Source organism: Manis javanica, chromosome 1, assembly GCF_040802235.1.
Source record: "Manis javanica isolate MJ-LG chromosome 1, MJ_LKY, whole genome shotgun sequence".
In the NCBI taxonomy this organism is placed as follows: Eukaryota; Metazoa; Chordata; class Mammalia; order Pholidota; family Manidae; genus Manis; species Manis javanica.
In genome coordinates, this window is record NC_133156.1 from 131,905,904 (window position 1) to 131,927,217 (window position 21,314).

At 35.1% G+C, this 21,314-nt stretch overlaps 1 protein-coding gene across 2 annotated transcripts in view; it reads left to right on the forward strand.

Moving 5' to 3' along the window:
• LOC108404220 (cadherin-10) overlaps nucleotides 1-21,314 on the forward strand; it is a 161,144-nt gene that overhangs the window by 125,304 nt on the left and 14,526 nt on the right. For both annotated transcript variants that reach the window (XM_037001642.2, XM_037001636.2), the window contains exons 6-8: nucleotides 13,572-13,759; nucleotides 15,252-15,505; nucleotides 19,439-19,575. In XM_037001642.2, the coding sequence (XP_036857537.2) occupies nucleotides 13,572-13,759; nucleotides 15,252-15,505; nucleotides 19,439-19,575 (579 nt within the window). The remainder of the gene's footprint in view (nucleotides 1-13,571; nucleotides 13,760-15,251; nucleotides 15,506-19,438; nucleotides 19,576-21,314) is intronic.

The following is a 21,314-nucleotide window of genomic DNA, read 5'->3' on the forward strand; positions in this document are numbered from 1 at the left end:
CAATAAAAATAGGGGTGCATATGTCTTTTTCAAACTGGGTTCCTGCATTCTTAGGGTAAATTCCTACGAGTAGAATTCCTGGGTCAAATGGTATTTCTATTATTAGTTTTTTGAGGAACCTCCGCATTGTCCACAATGGTTGAACTAATTTACATTCCCAACAGCAGTACAGGAGGGTTACCCTTTCTCCACATCCTCGCCAGCTTTTGTTGTTGTTTGCCTTTTGGATGGTGGCTATCCTTACTGGTGTGAGATGATATCTCATTGTGGTTTTAATTTGCATTTCTCTGATGATTAGCAATGTGGAGCATCTTTTCACGTCCCTGTTAGCCATCTGAATGTCTTCTTTGAAGAAGTGTCTGCTCAGATCCTCTGCCCATTTTTTAATTGGATTATTTGCTTTTTGTTTGTTGAGGTGCATGAGCCCTTTATATATTTTGGATGTCAACGCTTTATCAGATCTGTCATTTATGAATATATTCTCCCATACTGTAGGATACCTTTTTGTTCTATAGATGGTGTCCTGTGCTGTACAGAAGCTTTTTAGTTTGATATACTCCCACTTGTTCATTTTTGCTTTTGCTTCCCTTCCCCGAGGAGATATGTTCATGAAGAAGTCGCTCATATTTATGTCCAAGAGATTTTTGCCTATGTTTTTCTCTAAGAGTTTTATGGTTTCATGACTGACATTCAGGTCTTTGATCCATTTTGAGTTTACATTTGTGTATGGGGTTAGACAATAATCCAGTATCACCCTCTTGCATGTAGCTGTCCAGTTTTGCCAACACCAGCTGTTGAAGAGGCTGTCATTTCTCCACTGTATATACATGGCTCCTTTAACGTATATTAATTGACCATATATGTTTGGGTTAATATCTGGGCTTTCCATTCTGTTCCACTGGTCTGTGGGTCTGTTCTTGTGCCAGTACCAATTGTCTTGATAACTGGCTTTGTAATAGAGCTTGAAGTTGGGAAGTGAGATATCCCCCTGCTTTATTCTTCCTTCTCAGGATGACTTTGGCTATTCAGGGTCTTTTGTGGTTCCATATGAATTTTAGAACTATTTGTTCCAGTTTTTTGAAGAATGCTGTTGGTACTTTCATAGGGATTGCACTGAATCTGTATTTTGCTTTAGGCAGGATAGCCATTTTGACTATATTAATTTTTCTTAGCCAACAGCATGGGATGCATTTCCATTTATTAGTGTCCTCTTTAACTTCTCTTAAGAGTGTCTTGTAGTTTTCAGGGTATAGGTCTGTCACTTCCTTTGTTAGGTTTATTCCTAGGTATTTTATTCTTTTTGATGGAGTTGTTTTCCTGATTTCTCTTTCTGCTAGTTAATCATTAGTGTATAGGAATGTAACAGATTTCTGTGTTTTAATTTTGTATCCTGAAACTTTGCTGAATTCAGATATTAGTTATAGTACTTTTGGAGTGGATTCTTTAGAGCTTTTTATGTACAATATCATGTCATCTGCAAACAGTGACAGTTTGACTTCATTCTTCATTCAGCCAATCTGGATGCCTTTTCTTTCTTTGTTTTGTCTGATTGCTGTGTGTAGGACCTCCAGTACTATGGTGAATAAAAGTGGGGAGAGTTGGCATTCCTGTCTTGTTCCCAATCTTAGAGGAAAAGCTTTTAGCTTCTCACTGTTAAGTACGATGTTGGCTGTGGGTTTGTCATATATGGCCTTTATTATGTTGAGGTACTTGCCCTCTATACCCATTTTGTTGATAGTTTTTATCATAAATGGATGTTGAATTTTGTCAAATACTTTTTCAGCATCTATGGAGATGATCATGTGGTTTTTCTCCTTTTTGTTGATGTGGTGGATGATGTTGATGGATTTTCAAATGTTGTACCATCCTTGCATCCCTGAGATGAATCCCACTTGATCATAGTGTTTGATCCTCTTGATGTATTTTTGAATTCAGTTTGCTAATATTATTGAGTATTTTTGCATCTATGTTCATCAGAGATATTGGTCTTTAATTTTCTTTTTTGTGTGGTTTTTGCCTGGTTTTGGTATTAGAGTAATGCTGGCTTCATAGAATGAGTTTGGGAGTATTCCCTCCTCTTCTATTTATTGGAAACCTTTAAGGAGGATGGATATTATGTCTTCTCTAAATGTCTGATAGAACCCAGTGGTGAATCCATCTGGTTCAGGGAATTTGGTTCTTCGGTAGTTTTTGATTACCGATTCAATTTCTTTTTCTGGTAATTGGTCTGTTTAGATTTTCTGTTTCTTCCTTGGTCAGCCTTGGAAGGTTGTATTTTTCTAGAAAGTTGTCCATTTCATCTAGGTTATCCAGCTTGTTAGCATATAGGTGTTCATAGTATTCTCTAATAATTTTTTGTATTTCTGTAGTATCAATCATGATTTTTCCTTTCTCATTTCTGATTCTATTTATGTGTGTAGATTCTCTTTTTCTTTTACTAAGTCTGGCTAGGGGTTGATCTATTTTGTTTATTTTTTCAAAGAACCAGCTCTTGGTTTCATTGATTTTTTTCTATTATTTTATTCTTCTCAATTTTATTTATTTCTTCTCTGATCTTTATATGTCCCTCCTTCTGCTGACTTTGGGCCTCATTTGTTCTTCTTTTTCCCAGTTTCAATAATTGTGACATTAGTCTATTCATTTGGGATTGTTCTTCCTTCTTTAAATAGGCCTGGATTGCTATATACTTTCCTTTTAGAACTGCCTTCACTGCATCCCACAGAAGTTGGGCCATTGTGTTGTTGTTGTCATTTGTCTCCATATATTGCTTGATCTCTGTTTTAATTTTTTCATTGATTCATTGATTATTTAGGAGCATGCTGTTAAGCCTGCATGTGTTTGTGAGCCTTTTTGTTTTCTTTGTACAATTTATTTCTAGTTTTATACCTTTGTGATCAGAGAAGTTGGTTGGTAGAATTTCAATTTCTTAATTTACTGAGGCTCTTTTTGTGGCCTAGTATGTGGTTTATTCTGGAAAATGTTCCATGTGCACTTGAGAAGAATCTATATACTGCTGCTTTTGGGTGTAGAGTTCTGTAGATATCTGTAGAGTTTTGAAGACATCTGTTCTTCTGTGTTGTGCAGTGCCTCTGTCTCCTTATTTATTTTCTGTCTGGTGGATCTGTCCTTTGAAGTGAGTGGTGTGTTGAATTCTCCTAAAATGAATGCATTGCATTCTATTTCCTTTAATTCTGTTAGTATTTGTTTCACATATGTTGGTGCTCCTGTGTTACGGCCATAGATATTTTAATGGTTATATCCTCTTGTTGGACTGACCCCCTTATCATTATGTAATGTCCTTCTTTACCTCTTGTTACTTTCTTTGTTTTGAAGTTTATTTTGTCTGGTACAAGTACTGCAACACTTGCTTTTTTCTCCTTGTTGTTTGCATGAAATATCTTTTTCCATCCTTTGACTTTTAGTCTGTGTATGTCTTTGGGTTGGAGATGAGTCTCTTGTAAGCAGCATAAAGATGGGTCTTGCTTTTTATCCATTCTATTACTCTCTGTCTTTTGATTGGTGCATTCAGTCCATTTATATTTAGGGTGATTATCAATAGATATGTACTTATTGCCATTGCAGGCTTTGAATTAGTGGTTACCAAAGGTTCGGTGGTAGCTTCTTTACTATGTAACCATCTAACTTTAACTTACTTATTATGCTATTATAATCACAGTCTGATGATTCTTTATTTCTCTCCTTTTTTATTCTTCCTCCTCCACTTTTTATATGTTAGGTGTTTTGTTCTGCTCTCTTTTGTGTTTCCTTTGACTGCTTTTGTGGATAGCTGATTTTATTTTTTGCCTTTAGTTAGTATTTGGTTGATCTGCTTTCTTTGCTGTGATTTTATTTTCTATGGTGACATCTATTTAGCCTTAGGAGTAATTCCATCTAGAGCAGTCCCTTTAAAAAACCCTGTAGAGGTCATATGTGGGACGCAAATTCCCTCAACTTTTGCTTATCTGGAAGTTGTTTAATGCTTCCTTCAAACTGAAGTGATAATCTTGCTGTATACAGTATTCTTGGTTCAAAGCTCTTCTGTTTCATTGCGTTAAATATATCATACCATTCTCTTTTGGCCTGTAAGGTTTCTGTTGAGAAGTCTGATGATAGCCTGATGGTTTTTCCTTTGTAGGTGATCTTTTTTCTCTCTCTGGCTGCCTTTAATATCCTGTCCTTGTCTTTGATCTTTGCCATTTTAATTATTATATGTCTTGGTGTTGTCCTCCTTGGGTCCCTTGTGCTGGGAGATCTGTGGGCTTCCATGATCTGAGAGACTATTTTCTTCCCCAGCTTGGGGAAGTTTTCAGCAATCATTTCTTCAAAGACACTTTCTATCCTTTTTTCTCTCTTCTACTTCTTCTGATACCCCTATTGTGTGAATATTGTTCGTTTGTTTTGATCACACAGGTCTCTTAATATTCTTTCATTCTTAGAGATCCTTTTATCTCTCTCTGCCTCAGATTCTCTGTGTTTCTGTTCTCTGATATCTATTCCATTAAAAGTCTCTTTCACTTGATCCAGTCTGCTCTTAAGTCCTTCTATAGACTGTTTCATTTCTTTTATCTCCCTCCAGATGTCATCCCTTAGCTCTTGCATATTTCTCTGCAGCTCCATCAGCATGGTTATGACTTTTATTGTGAATTCTTTTTCAGGAAGATTGGTTATATCTATCTCACCAGGACCTCTCTCTGGTGTTGTTTGAATGATTTTGGCCTGGTCTGCCTTTTCATGGTAATAGAAGTGGTGTCCGGCAAGTGGCACATGTGTTAGCTGGGAGAAAAAAGTCCCTTCCTGCTTACTGGTATCCTTGCCTTTGTCTGCTGCCTGTGCCAGTTACCCGCACACAGGGAGCAGTCTCTGGGTTAATTCCGTGAGCTGCCATGGGTGGGTTGGCCCTAAGGATGGCCTAGCACACTGTCAGGGGTCACAGGTGCAGAGGTCACTTGTGAGAATGGTGCCTCTTCATGCCTTCCAGACTTTGCCTTGGCTTCTGCTGCCTTTGCCCTGTGGCTGAACACTGGGGTCAGCCTCTGGGTATTGTCTGGTTAGCTGAGCGCTGGGAGAAGTCTCTGTGTGGTTGCTGTGGTTGGGGCTTCTCCCCAGATGATCTGCAGCAATAGCGGTTCAGCTAGTTTGCTTACAGTGCCAGCGGTGGGGAAATGAATGGCAGGCTTCTTATCACTGTGAGGGGTTTCAGAACTGCATTGCCACCCAGGGGGTTAGGGTTCCTGAAGTTCCTTAAGATTCCCAACCTGCTGGGCTTAGTGTGCCGGGACGATTTTGTCCACCGTGTACCTTTAAGACTTTTAAAATTCCACTCTTCTTTTGACCCAGGGGAGCTGATTGTGGAGACCTGCTTGTAGTCTCCCTCTTGGATTTTACTTTTCCATTTCCCTAATATCCAGCACACCATGCAATGTGTGTCTGTGCTCCTGGTGCAGATTACTAGGATTGGTTATTTAGCAATCCTGTGCTTCCACTCCTTTCCCACACTGATTCTTTTCCTCCCATGGGTGAGCTGAGATGGGGGAGTGCTCGGGTCCCACAGGGCCATGCCTTTGTATCTTACCCTTTTCCTAGGATGCTAAGTTCTCCCAGATGTAGATGTAGCCTGGCTGTTGTACTATATCTTCTGGTCTCTCTTTTAGGAATAGTTGTTTTTGCTGTATTTTCAAAATATATATGGTTTTGGGAGGAGATTTCCACCACCCTACTCATGCCATCTTCTACTCTCCAAAATTCTGAACTATAATTCTTTACGATATTCTGCAACTCTTCTACTAATACATTACTGGATTTTATTTAGGCTAATATTTAACTTCCCATTATCTAATCCCATATTGTCTTTTGTTATGAGTTGGATTGTGTTCCCTAAAAAATATATTTTGAAGTTTTAAACCCTAGTACCTCAGAATGTGACCTTATGTGAAAATAGGGTCTTACCAGAGGTGATCAAGTTAAAAAGAGATCATTAGGGTGGACCTTAATTCAATATGACTGATGTCCTTATAAAAGGGGAGTCTGGGCACAGAGAGAGATATGTACACAGGCAGGTAATGTGAACATACAGGGAGAATACAGTCATGTAACTGGAAGGGTTCATTCACAAGTCAAGAATGCCAAGGATTGCTGGCAAACACCAGAGGCTAGAACAGGCAAAGAAGGTTCTCCTCTAGAGCTGTGAAGAAGCGTATAACCCTGACAGATACCTATTCAGACTTTTTGTCTCCACAGCCCTAAGATAATACATTTCTATTGTTTTAAGTCACCTCGTTTTTGGTACTTTGTTATGGCATCTTGCATAAATTAATGCATTTCCCGAAGTCATTGTGCCAAATTTAATACCCATCAGTTCTGTATAATAGTTTCCATTATACCACATATTTTCAAGGCTTGATTTTGTCAGACTTAATTTTTATTAAATTAATAGGTGTAAATGGTATCACATCATGACCTTAATTTGTTTTTACTTGATTGAGATCCAGTGTATTTCTCTCTGATTGTCTTTCTTGTTTTCTTTACTGTAAGTTGTTTTCCATTCCAATCCTCAACTAATTTCTCAACTTGTTTGTCTTTTCTTATGGATCTTTAGACATACTATGTTTTTCAATATGGGTGCTAAAATGATCCTCTTGTCTTTATTTGAGGTATGTTTCACTTTCTCTATATTGTCTTTTATTTATAGGTGTTATTAATTTGAGCAAAGACTAATTTATCATTTTATGCTTTGTTAACTATTTGTCTTAAGAAGTCCTTTCCTTACTAAAGAATGTTAAAACATTGGCCTACATTTGCTTAAGATTTAGAAACATTTTTTGTGAGTTTAGGATTTTGGATAACCAAAAAAGATACCAGTTCAGCACTTTTAACCAAAGTTTTGTTTATGTGAAGGAAATAAAAAATGTCCCTTGCAGGATAAAGTTTGCAATTACCACATCACAGTGTAATCCTTCTCCAATATAGATTAAAGCTGTCTTTGGCAGTAAAATAATTTGACTAAAATACAAATATGACTTAATATTTTGCAGTTCAAAAAATATTTTGAAACAGGAGAAAAAGAGGAGACTTATGATATTCATTGGAAGGTGGATCTTGTGATACTCAAGGAGAGAATACCATGAATATCATCCTGCAACACTCTAGCAGGGCTGAAGTTCTCTTCACTGGGAAATTTCAAAAGCTCAGTTTTCAAGATTGTTGATAAGTTATTCCATTAAAATAATAACTATCTATTAGTTTGCTAAGAATATATGTATTTACATTTGGAGATATACAGACACATGTATATTGGGTGTGTATATACCTCTACATACGTATTTATCTGTATATGTGTATATGTTATGTGTACATCCCAACAGGTATTTGACATGTTCTATAGCTTATGGAAGCTGACTATCATTTTCCTTCCTTTGTGTCTTTATGAGCCAAGTATTTACAACTATATTTTCATTGAGCTATCATACCTCTTTTCAGGGCTATTGATTTCTCTCGCTTTTATAAAAGGCACCCAGGGAGAAAGGTATGAGAAAAGGCAATGAGGAAAGGTCATCCCAGGTAGTATAATCTCGGTGGTTTTCTTGTCCATACCAAGATTCTACCTGAAGTAACTGCAGACTGCCTATTGATCCCTTATCACCCCCCACCTGCTCCTGTTGTGTATGCCTCAGTGTTATCTTTCTAACGTAGTGGTTAAAGCTGTCTAGTCCATAAAGATGGCTCTCCAGGGTCATCTGAACCCATGCTCCTGACTATAAAATGTTGTGAAGGGTGGTTTGGGTCTAGATCCCCCTTCTATTTGATGAAAAACACATACAAGACCTACTTTATTGTGGAGCCTATTTGCTATTGTGTACCCATCCTATGGATTACCTGGAGTTTGAGGTCTGTCTTTACATCAAGAGGCCATATCAATAATGATCTATTTTGTGAAAATGGCAAATATCCTTAAGCCAAAAGGGGACTTCAGTTTTCTACTTAGTTCTCTAGGTTCTCATTTTCCTTTAATTTGGGGTTTATACTTTTTTAATACCTTCAAATATTTATCTCTATTTGGATCTTCGATTCACAAATATTAATAGCTTTTCAGCTAAAAAGCTGAACTGAATTATCTAGCTTGCACTGCCAGAAACCTATCCTGACTGAATATATTTTAGTCAACTAAATTATTGTTTTCTTATTGACAATCGAATTTCCAAAATGCTGGACAGAAAAATATATTAATTGGTTTCTTTGTACTTTTCTATTATCCCATTAATCTTTGGTATCTTAATTTCTGTCCCAAGGAATCCTAATCTCACTTTCCTGTGTGTTCCTCAGACTTAGAAACAGTAATACTATCTCCAAGACTTAGTTTATATTGTAGAAAAACACTTGTATTAAGGTTGTGTTTCATGGTGGTGGAATGGAATTCTATCTAGGCTGTGTCAGTGGTAATGATGAAAACAAAAATATGCAGCTACTTTGCAAGTATGAATTTATAAGTAAAGATTTGTGTAATCAGTTCTAATATCATAGTACCCTTATGCAAATATTTTTATTCTATTTTACAGCATTTTGTCATATGCTGAAAAAGCTTAAATATCCATATTATAAATCATAGCACTCTATATTCGTTTGATATATTCTGTTAATATACTAAGACATATATTTTATTTCTAAAACAAAGATCAATTAACTTGTTAAAAGACAGTAACTTAGTGTTATTAAAATTTTTATATCAAAAACATAATTAGATACTTTACTTCAAATACAAATAGTTAACTTCCTTTTGACTTTTTGACATATTTGCACATTATGAAGCAAGAGTTACTCCACTTACTAAAATATTTGAAAACTGTATGATATTAAAAAATTATGTTTTTTTCTCCATTAAAGGAAGCCAAGACTTACTTGGAGACCTAGTTGACTTCAGGATTTTAGGCAGGGAAAATATAAGATGAAATCATAAAATTTTGTGATGTAAGCAATTAAGGAAATACTCAAAAAAATATAAATATAACAAAAAAAGAAACCATGATGGAGGATGTTGAAAAGGCACCAGAGCCAACCTAAACCATCACCCAATGACCAAATCTGTAAAAATTGGCACAAAACAATAATTAACCATATTATTAAGTTAGAATTAAAAAGTCCTTAAATTTATATATAGGTAAATAATAAAATTAATAAATACGGAGAGAAAGGGGCAGCTTCTCCTTACAGAAGAATTCCACATAATAAATGTGAAAAGCATTAAGAAAATAGAAAATCAGTATTTGAAAATCACAGTATTAACTATTTCCAGAAAGATAATTGATCCATGCTAAAATTAATGGGCAGATTTATGAGGAGAAATAGTATATTTTCACTATCTTTAACCATATCTCCCAAGATATTTATTAGTCTGGCAGAGAAAACTGGCAGAAACAACTTTTTAACCAAGTGATCAAGGTTAATGTTGGTCATGAGATATATTGACATCAGATGCTTCCTGATATATGGTAACATTGAGAACAGATCACTTCTGAGATATCACTGACAAAACACATACCCTCAATTAATCACAAGAAAATGTTATACAGATCCAAATTGAATGACATTTTACAAAGTAACTGACCAATATTTTTAAAGTGTTAAGGTCAGAAAAGGAGAAGCTGAAGAATTCTCAGCGATAAAAGAGTAAGGAGATGTGACAACCAAATGTAGAGTAGAATCTCTGGCCAGACTCTAATGGAAAGCTGGGGACATTCAAACAAAGTCTGGAATTTAGTTAATAGCAAAGTGATTAGACTAATGTTTCTCGTAAACTAAACGTTAAGTGATTGTGAATTAAAAATTAAAATGAACTTGCTAAATATTACAACTAAGTGTGGTGGGCCTTGAATTTAAACTCCCACCATATATCCGTTGGACTCTTCTTGTCAGATTTTGGTGTCAGGGTTATTCTAATCTCATGCATGGAAAATAGTCCTCGTTTCTCTTATCTCCAGAAGACCGTGCATAAGAATGGAAAAAAAGGAATGATCAGTTGTATTACTGTTCCTTGAAAATATTTGAGCTGATTGTATGTAAGAGGGTAGATTATTTTAAGTCATACTTTATTTCCTCTTTAAATAGGTTTTGTATATCTTTAATTATCTTTAGGAATTTTACCACTCTAGCTAAATTATTCAACTTTATTAACATGTAAGTATTCATAACATTCCCTAATCTCCCAAATGACATTATCTGAAGTTGCATTTCTTTTTAAAAAATCCTTAATACCTTATTTGTTTTTAAAAAATACCTTAATCCCTTCCATAAACAATTTTGTCATATACTTATTTTGTAAGTCTTTTCTGAAAACAACTTTTGGCATTGTTATTCTATTTTGTATATTTGTTTACAACCTCATTATTTCCTGTTTGTATCTTATTTCCCTCTATTTCTTTGATGGCTATTATGCTTTTCCTAGTTTTTTATATTTAATGCTTAGCTCATTAATTTCAGCTTGTCTCTTTGTATATAAGCACATAAAGTTATAAATTACCTGCTTTAAGTAGAATCATTTTCTGTGCATTATTGTTTTAATTTCTTTTCATTGCTTTCAATATTTTTAAGTCTCCAAATTTGTATCTTCTTTGAACTATCAGTTACATAGAAGTTATTTTTAATTCTCTTCTAAATTTTCAAGAATATGAGTATTTGGTGGTTATCTTTTTTGTATAACCTCTACCTTGTAGCATCATCAGAGAATTTAGCAGACACTGATTTATTAAAATGTATTCAAACTTGGCTAATAACTTAATACTTGATCAAATTGGGCTTCATGCCTACTTGAAAAGAACCTGTATTCTCTAAATGGTGCATGAAAGTTTTATATGTATACATATATACATAAGTCAGATCACATTATTTGTATTTATTCTGTTAAATATTTCTGTGTTTATAATGGTTTTGGTCTGGCTGACTGAACATTAATTGAAAAAACATTACTGTAGCTGTGATTTGAGAATAATCATGGTTCTAGAGATTTTTAACAGAAACTAGATTTTACAAGATATTATAAACCAAGTGAAGAAATTACTATTTATCCTAACATCAGTAATAGGTGCTTTCAGAAGAGCAGTAATATTTTTGCCTTTTAGAAAGGCTACTTCTGCTGAGTGTAATAAATTAATGTATTGAAGTGGTGCTTCTTTACACTTAATTTTTTGAAGGAAGTTCTTGCAGTAGGTAAGTTAGAGCTCATTATGTTCTGTAGTGGAATCATAGTGAAATAGGTATATACCATAAGGAAGAGTGAGAGGTTGCCAGACAAAGACTCGTATGTGAAATCTTTCAAAAGGAGGAAAAGTATATTGAATTGCAGTAAGAAGAGCAAATTGGAAAACTGAAAGGACAACAGTGTTGTGGAGAGTATGAAGTAAGGGAGAGAATGGGTAGAGAGAGGAGCCAAATTATGGAAGCCCAGCTTATGTATACTGTAAGCACTATAAGATCAATCAAATAGCTTGGAAACTTTTGAGTCATTATTGATAACGTTATTATTTTCAAAATGGTAACATGGCTTCAGTGTGTACTACTGAAAGTATCTGAGATGGGCCTGGATTTGGCCAAGTAAGGAGCTTATAGACAAGTTAGGAACTTTCTCATTTATCCAATACAAAAATAAGCTCAAAGAAATATGATGGAAACAGAATGGTGAAAAATACAATGTCCCTGTTTTGTATTACATCCTCATGGTTCATACAAATAACTAAGTAAATAAAAAAATGCCTAACAGTGGCAAATGATATGAAAAGTGGTTGGGAGCGGTATTTTCAATACGGTTATTTTCCCTTGCGTCTGAGGAGGTCACAGTTGAGCAGTCACGCTGAGGAAGTGAGCAGCAGCTGTCTCGGCATCCAGGGACAGGTGTGTGTAGGAGAACAGCGAAGGCAGAGGGAGCCAGTAAGACGGTAGGCAAGGAATGAGCTGACAGCTGCTTTCAAATGTTACCAAAGATACATAGAGAGAAAAATGTAGAAAAAAGAATGAAAAATACACACTAAGAAACTAACTGTAGTGTGCTGGAAACTGAGTCTTAATGATCTCCTAGGAAATGGAAATATGGCTTCAATGTGTACTACTGAAAGTGTCTGAGATGGGCTAAGTCCTAGGAAATGACTTTACAAACTGAGCAGATGTAGGTGCCTGCGTTAGTTTATTAAGGCTACTCTAACAAGATGCCACAGATTAGTTGACGTAAATGACAAAAATCTATTTTCTCATAGTTCTGTAAGCTAGAAGTCCAAGATCAAAGTGGCAGCAGAGTTGGTCTCTCCTGAGGCCTGCTTGGCTAGTAGACGGCTGTCTTCTCCCTATATCCTCTCTATACCTGAGTCCAAATCTTTTCTTATTAGAACATTAGTCATCTTAGATTAGGGGACACCCTGATGTTCCCATTTAACCTTAGTTACCTCTTTAAAGGCCCTATTTCCTAATACAATCACATTCTGAGGTCCTGAAATGGGATTAGAGGTTCAACATGTGAATTTTGGGGAGCATAGCTCCCCCAGCACTTAGCCCAAAACAGTGCCATCTTCTCAGATCTGGAAAATTGTATTAGGATTATATTAGGGTAGTGGGGGAGGGATTTTATGTGAGAGAAATAACATGAAAAATAGAGAATCATAGGAAACTTGTTTTTGACAAGAAGACTTTGAAAATTCCAGTTTGGTACAAATCTGTCATGGAAATGACTAAATGAAAAATACATTAGGAAAGATATAATCAGGCAAAAGCATGACTGGCTAAGAGATTTGGGCTTTATTATGTATATTAAGGAGAATTACTTAAGGTTTATGAGCAAGAAGGTGCTATAATCAGAAGTGTGCTTCAGGTCGATTAATCTGTCAGTAATTCGTGGTTTATGATCAGGTGCTAAAACATAAATCTGATTAGCAGGAGAGGTTGTTCATGCTGGAAGCACATCTAGGTACAGCAGGGACTGAGATAAATTCTTGTTGTTTTGCTCTAAAATGGAGAGGAGTTTGTCAGAATTTAGTGTTTTTACATTGACACTATGAAGAGCATCTTTGTATTTCTTCCACAGACTGTCCTTTGTTTTTCCTGTCACAAATAGAAACAGGATTCCTCCCGACTAAGGCTGAATTCATGGAATTTTGTAATGTTCTGTTGCACAGCTATCATAAAAGTAGTTAACAACTGAATACAAGACAGGAAAAAAAACTGGATATAAATATTTACTGTATATTCTGTGATGTACTGTGATTGTGTAAACATACAAAGGTACAAATCTGTCCTCAAAGTTGATCTCTATTTGTGCGAATGCCAGAAAGACAACATGCTCATTTTAAAGCCAGAATTCTTAACACAATTGGAGTTTGGTACTCACAGACTAAAGCCCCCAAAGCTGCACTTGTTCTGTTCCTAGACCTTACTTTAGTATTACCTGTATTATGGATATTCAACTTACTAGTTGATATCTGATCAAGAGTTTAAGATTTATAATGTTCTCTCATACACGTTTTACCTCTGAACATTCTATTAAGAAATGTCTTCCTTCATCCCTCCTCTTTCTCTCTTCTTTTCTTTATTCTTTGCAGACACCATGCATCTTCGAGTTCTTGAATCCTCCCCAGTTGGTACAGCCATTGGAAGTGTAAAAGCAACCGACGCAGACACTGGGAAAAATGCTGAAGTAGAATACCGAATTATCGATGGAGACGGGACTGATATGTTTGACATCACCACTGAGAAGGACACACAGGAAGGCATCATAACTGTGAAAAAGGTGCACAGCATCAGAATAAATAAGCATTGAACAAGTAAAGATTTTGTGTGCTACCCACTCATTCATTATCCATTAAGAAATATCACTATCATGTTCAAATGCAATTTCTATTGTGCGTCAGTACGAGAGAGAGCGCCAAAGATCTCCTTGGATATTGTGACTAATTGCTTTTGTTGACTGAAACATGAAGCCTGAGATTTTTACAAAATTTAAAAGTTAATATATGTGTGATTATGTTTCTGAGCCACATCCATAAAAGTCCCCCCTCCATAATTATATTATTTCTTAAAAAAACAGTTAACAGCTAATAATGGCAATATATCATCACACATTTAACTTGGAAGTATAAAAAGTAGCTTGTCCTCCACCCAGATGCAGGAAGCAGCAATTAGAGTTGCTAATAAAAAGAGACAGCATGGATTGGAAGATAATTTAATTGTTCACATTTTCCCTTCTGCTACATAAATTAAACTTTTCTGCTAACATATGTTCAATGACACAGCTTAAAGGTAACTAGCTTTTTTATTTTGTAGAGTTAGTACCATCATTATAAGAAAAAAAATTGAGACACAGTAAATCGAGTCCCAATGAAATGTCCCAAACACTTTATTGCATAAAGTAGCCATTAAAGTGTGAATTATTCTACTACAAAACCCAAGGTCCACACGAACTGTTTTTAAATGGACAGTGACCAGAGGAGGGGAAAGTAGCTTTCTTGTTGTTTTCATGTTTGGGAAGTAATAGTAATGCAAGTCTGCTGTTTCTAAGATAAAAAAGGTTGAAGGAATCTGAATCAACAATGACTTTCTTCTGTTAACAAAACATACTTTTTAGGATGGGTGAGAGAGGAGGGGCTTGATTTTATACTTGTGACAGTTAAACTACATCAATATTTAAGTTCCATTTTTTGATTCATAATGTAACTACCAATTTGCTATTGAAATTTCCTTTTTCCTCAAGGTTCATCTTCAGTGTTTCATATAACTGTTGAAATTTTTATTGGTCTTCAAAATTTCATGAAGGTTATATAGTTCCATGAGCCCATGAAATTAAATGGAAATATCACAGCATAAATTTAAAAAGATACCTGAATATTTTTGGCTTGGAAAAAATTAGCAGCAGCCACCACCTCAGCACACACACACACACACACACACACACACACACACACACACACACACCAACACATACACAATTCACCAGCCCATTTGCTGGTAATGGGTGACCACTGTAAGAGGTTTTATGATGCTTTCCAATATTTCCAAGATTTAAAATCTCAGTTTCCTATGTTCTGAAATACTACACATTGAATATATAAGAAGTAAAAACACTGAATACTATCTGCTATGTAAAGACTATCTTATTTTTATTACTTTTAAGTATTTACAATTTGACAGAGCTCAACCAGGCTTGAAAAACCATAGTGTAACTTGGAAGGAAAATATAATCCAATTTTCCCCATTCTAATTTGATGATTTATTTCTTTATACAGCCACTGGACTATGAGAGCCGAAGACTTTACACTCTGAAGGTTGAAGCAGAAAATACCCATGTGGATCCACGTTTTTATTACCTAGGACCATTTAAAGATACGACAATTGTGAAAATCTCTGTAGAAGATGTGGATGAGCCTCCTGTTTTCAGCAGATCCTCCTATTTGTTTGAGGTTCATGAAGATATTGAAGTGGGAACAATCATTGGTACTGTAATGGCAAGGGACCCAGATTCTACTTCTAGCCCCATTAGGTAATTACACCTATGTTTAAGAGAAGAAATGTAATTGACATAAATTTAGAGACCATGAAATTCTACTTAAAGCATTTAATACATTGAAAGATACAATAGTCTCTCCACAAGTTCTGTATACATTTGTGAGCGCAAGTATTTAAAACAAATTGTCTCTGAATGTCTTGTGCTCTGAAGCACAAGCTTCATAGTTTGCTCCAGTGCGAATTATGCCTTTTAGCCTGAAACCTGGCTTGTATCATCTGCCTGTCTCTTTAAGGTATTTGTTGTTCTGACTCTTGGTACAGATAAAAGGCACTATTTCAGCGATGCATTTACAATGCAACCAAATCACTTTATTTGTACTTTCAGGTTATTAAATGATATGTGAGGGGGAGAGTTTTAACAGTTAAAAAGAATACAATTGCAGCAATGTTACAGTGTAGTTATATTTTGGAAATCCCCCTATACTCCATCAGCAAAGAAAAGAAGGTCTTTGTTTGTTTTGGCTACTGTATCCAAAAACATTAGAGCATTCTGGAAAAGATCAAAGTATTTTTTTTTCTTCACTTTATTATGGCAGCCTAGAAAACATATGTGTGATAAATGCATACAAATGAGAAAGACTCGGTTTTCATTGACATTTGTACTGTTATTTTAAAGAAATAGAGATATCTATATATTATATTCACTACCAGAATGACTGCTCACTGTAAACTGTTGGTCCCTCGTGTGCTTTGGATTTCAGGTGTCCCTAACTCCCAGCAGGGTGATTTTGCTTGCTCCTTGTTCCACATGGAGTTCAAATGGTTGTTGTTCACTTCCAAGTACCCTCTTCTCTGATTCGTCAATACGCAGCAGTGGAATATAGAGAAACTCTAATTTTATGTGCCATGTGACTCAAAGTTAAAAATTCTCTAGGTCCTGCCATATCTTGAAGCCATGTTTTATATATATTAGCATTACCACTTGCTTTACATAATTTTACCTAAATATTTTCCTGTATTTACACATAGCATCAGAGGTCACATACTGGTAGCAGAAACCTGCACCTGCTAATCACATGCAGCTCCCATCTGCCAGCATGACTTCCTGATAAATGCCTCTTCCCCAATCCATGCATCTTCACTGAAATTGCTGCATTTCTTGGATATTTTTTCCTTTGAAGCTTCTAAATAATCAATATAAATCAATGTAAGCAAATATAAACCACATTTAATTTTTCCCCGTTAAATACTTACCAAGCATTTTTTGGCATAGCTCCTAACTGACTTAAACAGGCTATATTCTGTGTTCCCAATTTCAAAATGGCCTTTTTAAAGTGACGTGTAATATTTTTAAAGAGTTCAGTTTATATCTAGTGGCATTATTAAAGTGGTAATATAAAGTATTAAATTATTAAAGTGGTAATATAAAGATACTTTCCCACACAATGAAATAGATTTTGCATCCTCTTGTAGACTGATGATTATTAAGTGTCAAAATATGTCTCTGGATTTTTGACACAAAAAGTATTTAGTCTGGATGCAAGTCTAAGAACCAGGAGGAAAGAATCCACTTATGTATGCTATATGCAGTAGAATTAATGACTTCATTGCTTATTAATGACAATCATTCCATGAAGGTCTTGGTACACTTCAATTTATGCTAACAATGGAGAAAATGCAAATGAATATTCTTAGATGTTAATCTTGATAGACCATGCAGATACACACACACACACACACACACACACACACATGCACACACACACGTACACACAAACATAATATAAAAGAAATAGAGTAATTTTACAAATGCAGTGTGTTTATGGGATGAACATGTTATAAATTACATCATGTATTGTGGATGTTAATGTAGTAATCAAAGGGATTTACTTAAAACGTCTGTTCTGGAAATGATTTTAAATAGGAAGATTAAAATTAACACACACAATTTGCCAATAAAGAACTGGAAATTCATATCATGTTTGGAAAAGAACCTGGATCTTTCTCTGTCTTCAAGACATTTCCATATAATCCTCTAAATTGTGTCACTATTTTTTAAACTAAATTAGAAGAAGGCAAAACACCTGTAAAGTGGATTTGGCAAAGACAATAATGTATTGCATTGATTTACATATTGCAACTTCATATCACATTTCTGTAGAAATAAGAAAACATCATTTGCCCAAATGTCAAAAAACTCTGTCCTTCTTTCTTTCGTTTAATAAATATTTGTGAATCTCCATGTCAGATATTAACATGTTTCTCAAGGAGTTCTCAGTCTGTTAGGTAAGAGATTCAGGATGAGAAATAATATTCATTGAGTGTCTGCTATACTCCAATATGATGTGTGATGTTTTCCTGATTGATTTCCTGTTTGAGATGTGAGATGAAATGAATTCCTAATGCAAAGCACTAAGTGGCAAAGATGATGGTAAAAGGTATTTTAGGACGGAAGGGGACAAATAGCTTTTACTTCAAGTAACCATGGAACACTCCAAGGATGTGGTAAAATTTATGTTGTCTTTCAGTAGTAAAATAATTTTTTCAACTTGACAGAACATTTATGAGTTATTCCAGATAAGGAAATATAGTATTTTACTTTATCTGTGAATGATAAGACATATAGTTTGAATGCAAAACTGAATTCATACTGTGCTAATAGGGCCAGAATTATAAAGGAGACTTGTGAACTACTTATCTATTCTCTTTAGAACTGATTTAAAATAAAAATCTAAAATAAGCAGTCCTCAAAAGTAACATCACATTAACTGTATTTACATGGTAAATTCTTCTTCCAATGCAATTTATTCAAAATCTGGCATATGGATCATAAATTTCAGTTGATTTTTGGAAATATAGAAGTTTGAAACACTGAAAAAGAAGAGTTCGTGGCACCTTTTAAATTATTTCGTATTATTACTCACAAAACTCAATTTAAAAATAATATTTTACATATTTTTCCTCAAAATGAGTGGCAGTTGTGATTTAGGAAAAGATATGCCATAACTGAATATTCCTCCTCATCTTGTCATCTTTGTTTTGCTTTGTTCTCTTTATTTTTTAATACAGAGGATTAAATATAACTTAGGGATTACCCTTGCTAACTCAAGAACTATAAAGCAGGTGTAAGGTACTAGAATTGTGAAGTGGCAGAAACAAATGAAGGGCATAGCTAATTTAAACCTTATTTGAAAGTCCCCAAATAAGGGGTTTTATCCCACCTAAATCAACATGATTGATAAACCTGATGTTAGGCTTTAGGATAACACACAACACAATGTCTTCAATCACTTTGCAACATAGTTTTTTTTTAATACATATCCTGACACTCTATTTAATACAAATGTATAAAATTCTTATCTCAAACTTTTCTACTTTCAAAACATCTCTATAAAATGTGGATACTTTATAATGATATGTATGGTTAAGAACAGAATCTATGTTCGGTTCATACCACGAAGCTACTGAATGTATGAAGCCACACCTTCATTAATTGATGACTTATTACTCTGAGGAAATTAATGTTGTCTCTGATTTTCTTTGTAAGAAAAAGACTTAGCTTCTGGGAATGATCTTTTGCATTCGATCCTTGTATCCTTTTAGCAATTCCTCAACAGAATTCTCAATCACTAGGTAAAGTCAATTGGTAATGTAACCACCTATAATGTCAACAATTTTGTGAAAAAATACATCAAGGTCAGTTGAATATGACAATAGATAATGATTTAGTCACAAACCAGAAGACCAGCATTTAGCATTCAGCTAAACAAAGGCCAACTCATGCCTTGGAAAGAATGTGTGTGTGGTGTGTTTGTGATAAATGGATAAAACAGTCTGCATTTTGGATCAGCACTATGTGCTTCCCTGAAATTATTATATATCACTATTCATGTGTCTTGCATTTCACAATTTTCTTCTACAAACCATCAATAATACTGCCATATATTTTTCTTTGTCCTCCGTCCAGATTTTCCTTGGATCGCCATACTGACCTTGACCGGATCTTTAACATACATTCTGGAAATGGATCCCTTTATACATCAAAGCCACTTGACCGTGAACTATCTCAATGGCACAATCTTACTGTAATAGCTGCTGAGATCAGTAAGATGAATTTTATGTATATAATATTTACCATATATTTTAGGTTTTATTTTATATTAAAATAATTCCTTCCCATCACACACATGAATTGTAATTTAAATCTAAGTTCTTAAAAGGCTTCTCAACACCTGTAATTTTTTTCAATAGTTTCTACATAAGCTGAGGGATAAAAATGATGTAAAATTGGGAACTGAAGATACTCTCTTTTGGGGAAAAAGAAATGTATTAAATTTGTTGCATAGACAGATGAATTAAAATCTTTATGAAATTCTGGATGTATATCATTTAACAACATATAGGTAGATAGTATTTTCTTTTACAGATGAGGAAATGAAAATTTTGTTAAGAAGAGCTAACATTAAATACTCTGTACCAATTTATAGTCTAAGAATTTTAAATTAATTTTCTACCACTAATATTTTTACTGACTTTCGTTAATAGACAAGGAAATAAGGCTCTAGGGGTCTTAGTAACTTGCCCAAGTCACGAGGCCAAAAGTAGTAAAACTGGGATTTGAAATTAGCCACCTTGTTTCTAGACCTAATACTTCATTCTATACTTATTTACAAACTTTCACCCAACTAGAAACAGGATCCAGGTATCAAAACCGTATTTGTCTCTAATTACAAAAGTTCTTGTCCACACATAGGACTGGCTACATAATTTGTGGAGCCCATTATAAAAGGAAAATGTCAAGCCACTTGCTAGAAAAAAACGATTTGAGAAATGTAACACGGCAATAGCAGAGCCTGAGAACAAGCGAGGGGCCTTCTAAGTGCGAGGCCCCATGTAACTGGGTGTGACTGTGAAGCCAGCCCTGCCGAGATTCTTGATTCCTCTTCTGTGATGTACATGGATAAGTACAACTCTGTTTTAAAAAGAGGCGTTAATTAGGGACTGAATCATGGTGAAAAACTAAGCCTGTATCTTCCGGATCTGAAATACTAAGCTGAAAACAGAAACATGCATCAGGTCTGGTTATTGGAAGTAACCATTCCAGTATTTGGAAGGCAGAGCCTTGAGCTGCCCACCCAGAGCCTCAGAAGGATGGGACTAGGCTGCACAGACCATCAGCAATGAGTTCAAAGCTTCAAGACAAAGTAGGAGATTTAAGCTTTCTCCTTGAATATGGCTCTGAAATACAGACAAACCCTACCACTGAAATAATCCAGTTTTTCTATAGAGAGATATAAATGGCTGTGCCTTTTAAAGCTAACTGAAGATTTTTTGAGTTTTCCTTTTAAGGAACACTTTTATTTCTCTATCTGTTCCCATACCACCATGGTTAGACATGCCCCACAGAAGCCAACCTGGTCATCCCAGCATCAAAATTGTGCTCTCTGCTTGATTCAAAATCCTTATTCAAGCCCAGTGAACTGGGAATTGCATTTTCCATTTCAGATACTTCAAGAAATTTAACTTCCAAAGCTAGTAGAAATAATTACAATTCTGCAAAAAGCTAAGCCAATTACATTCTTCTTTTTAAGAACGAAACCTATTTTTTCCCCTTTAATGAAATCAACCTATGGAGTAACTGGTGGAAATGCCTACCTGCCAAACCACAAGCAGACAGGGGTGCATTATGCTATGCTGTTACGCGTGTTAAATGGAATGAGGAAGAGAGGGAAACAGCGTATAGGGAATTGTTTTTACTAGATTTTAAACACTGGGTTTATGGTAAGTGTGCATTGCACCAAGCCCTAAGCAGGTCAGAATGATATACAAATGGACTTCTTGCC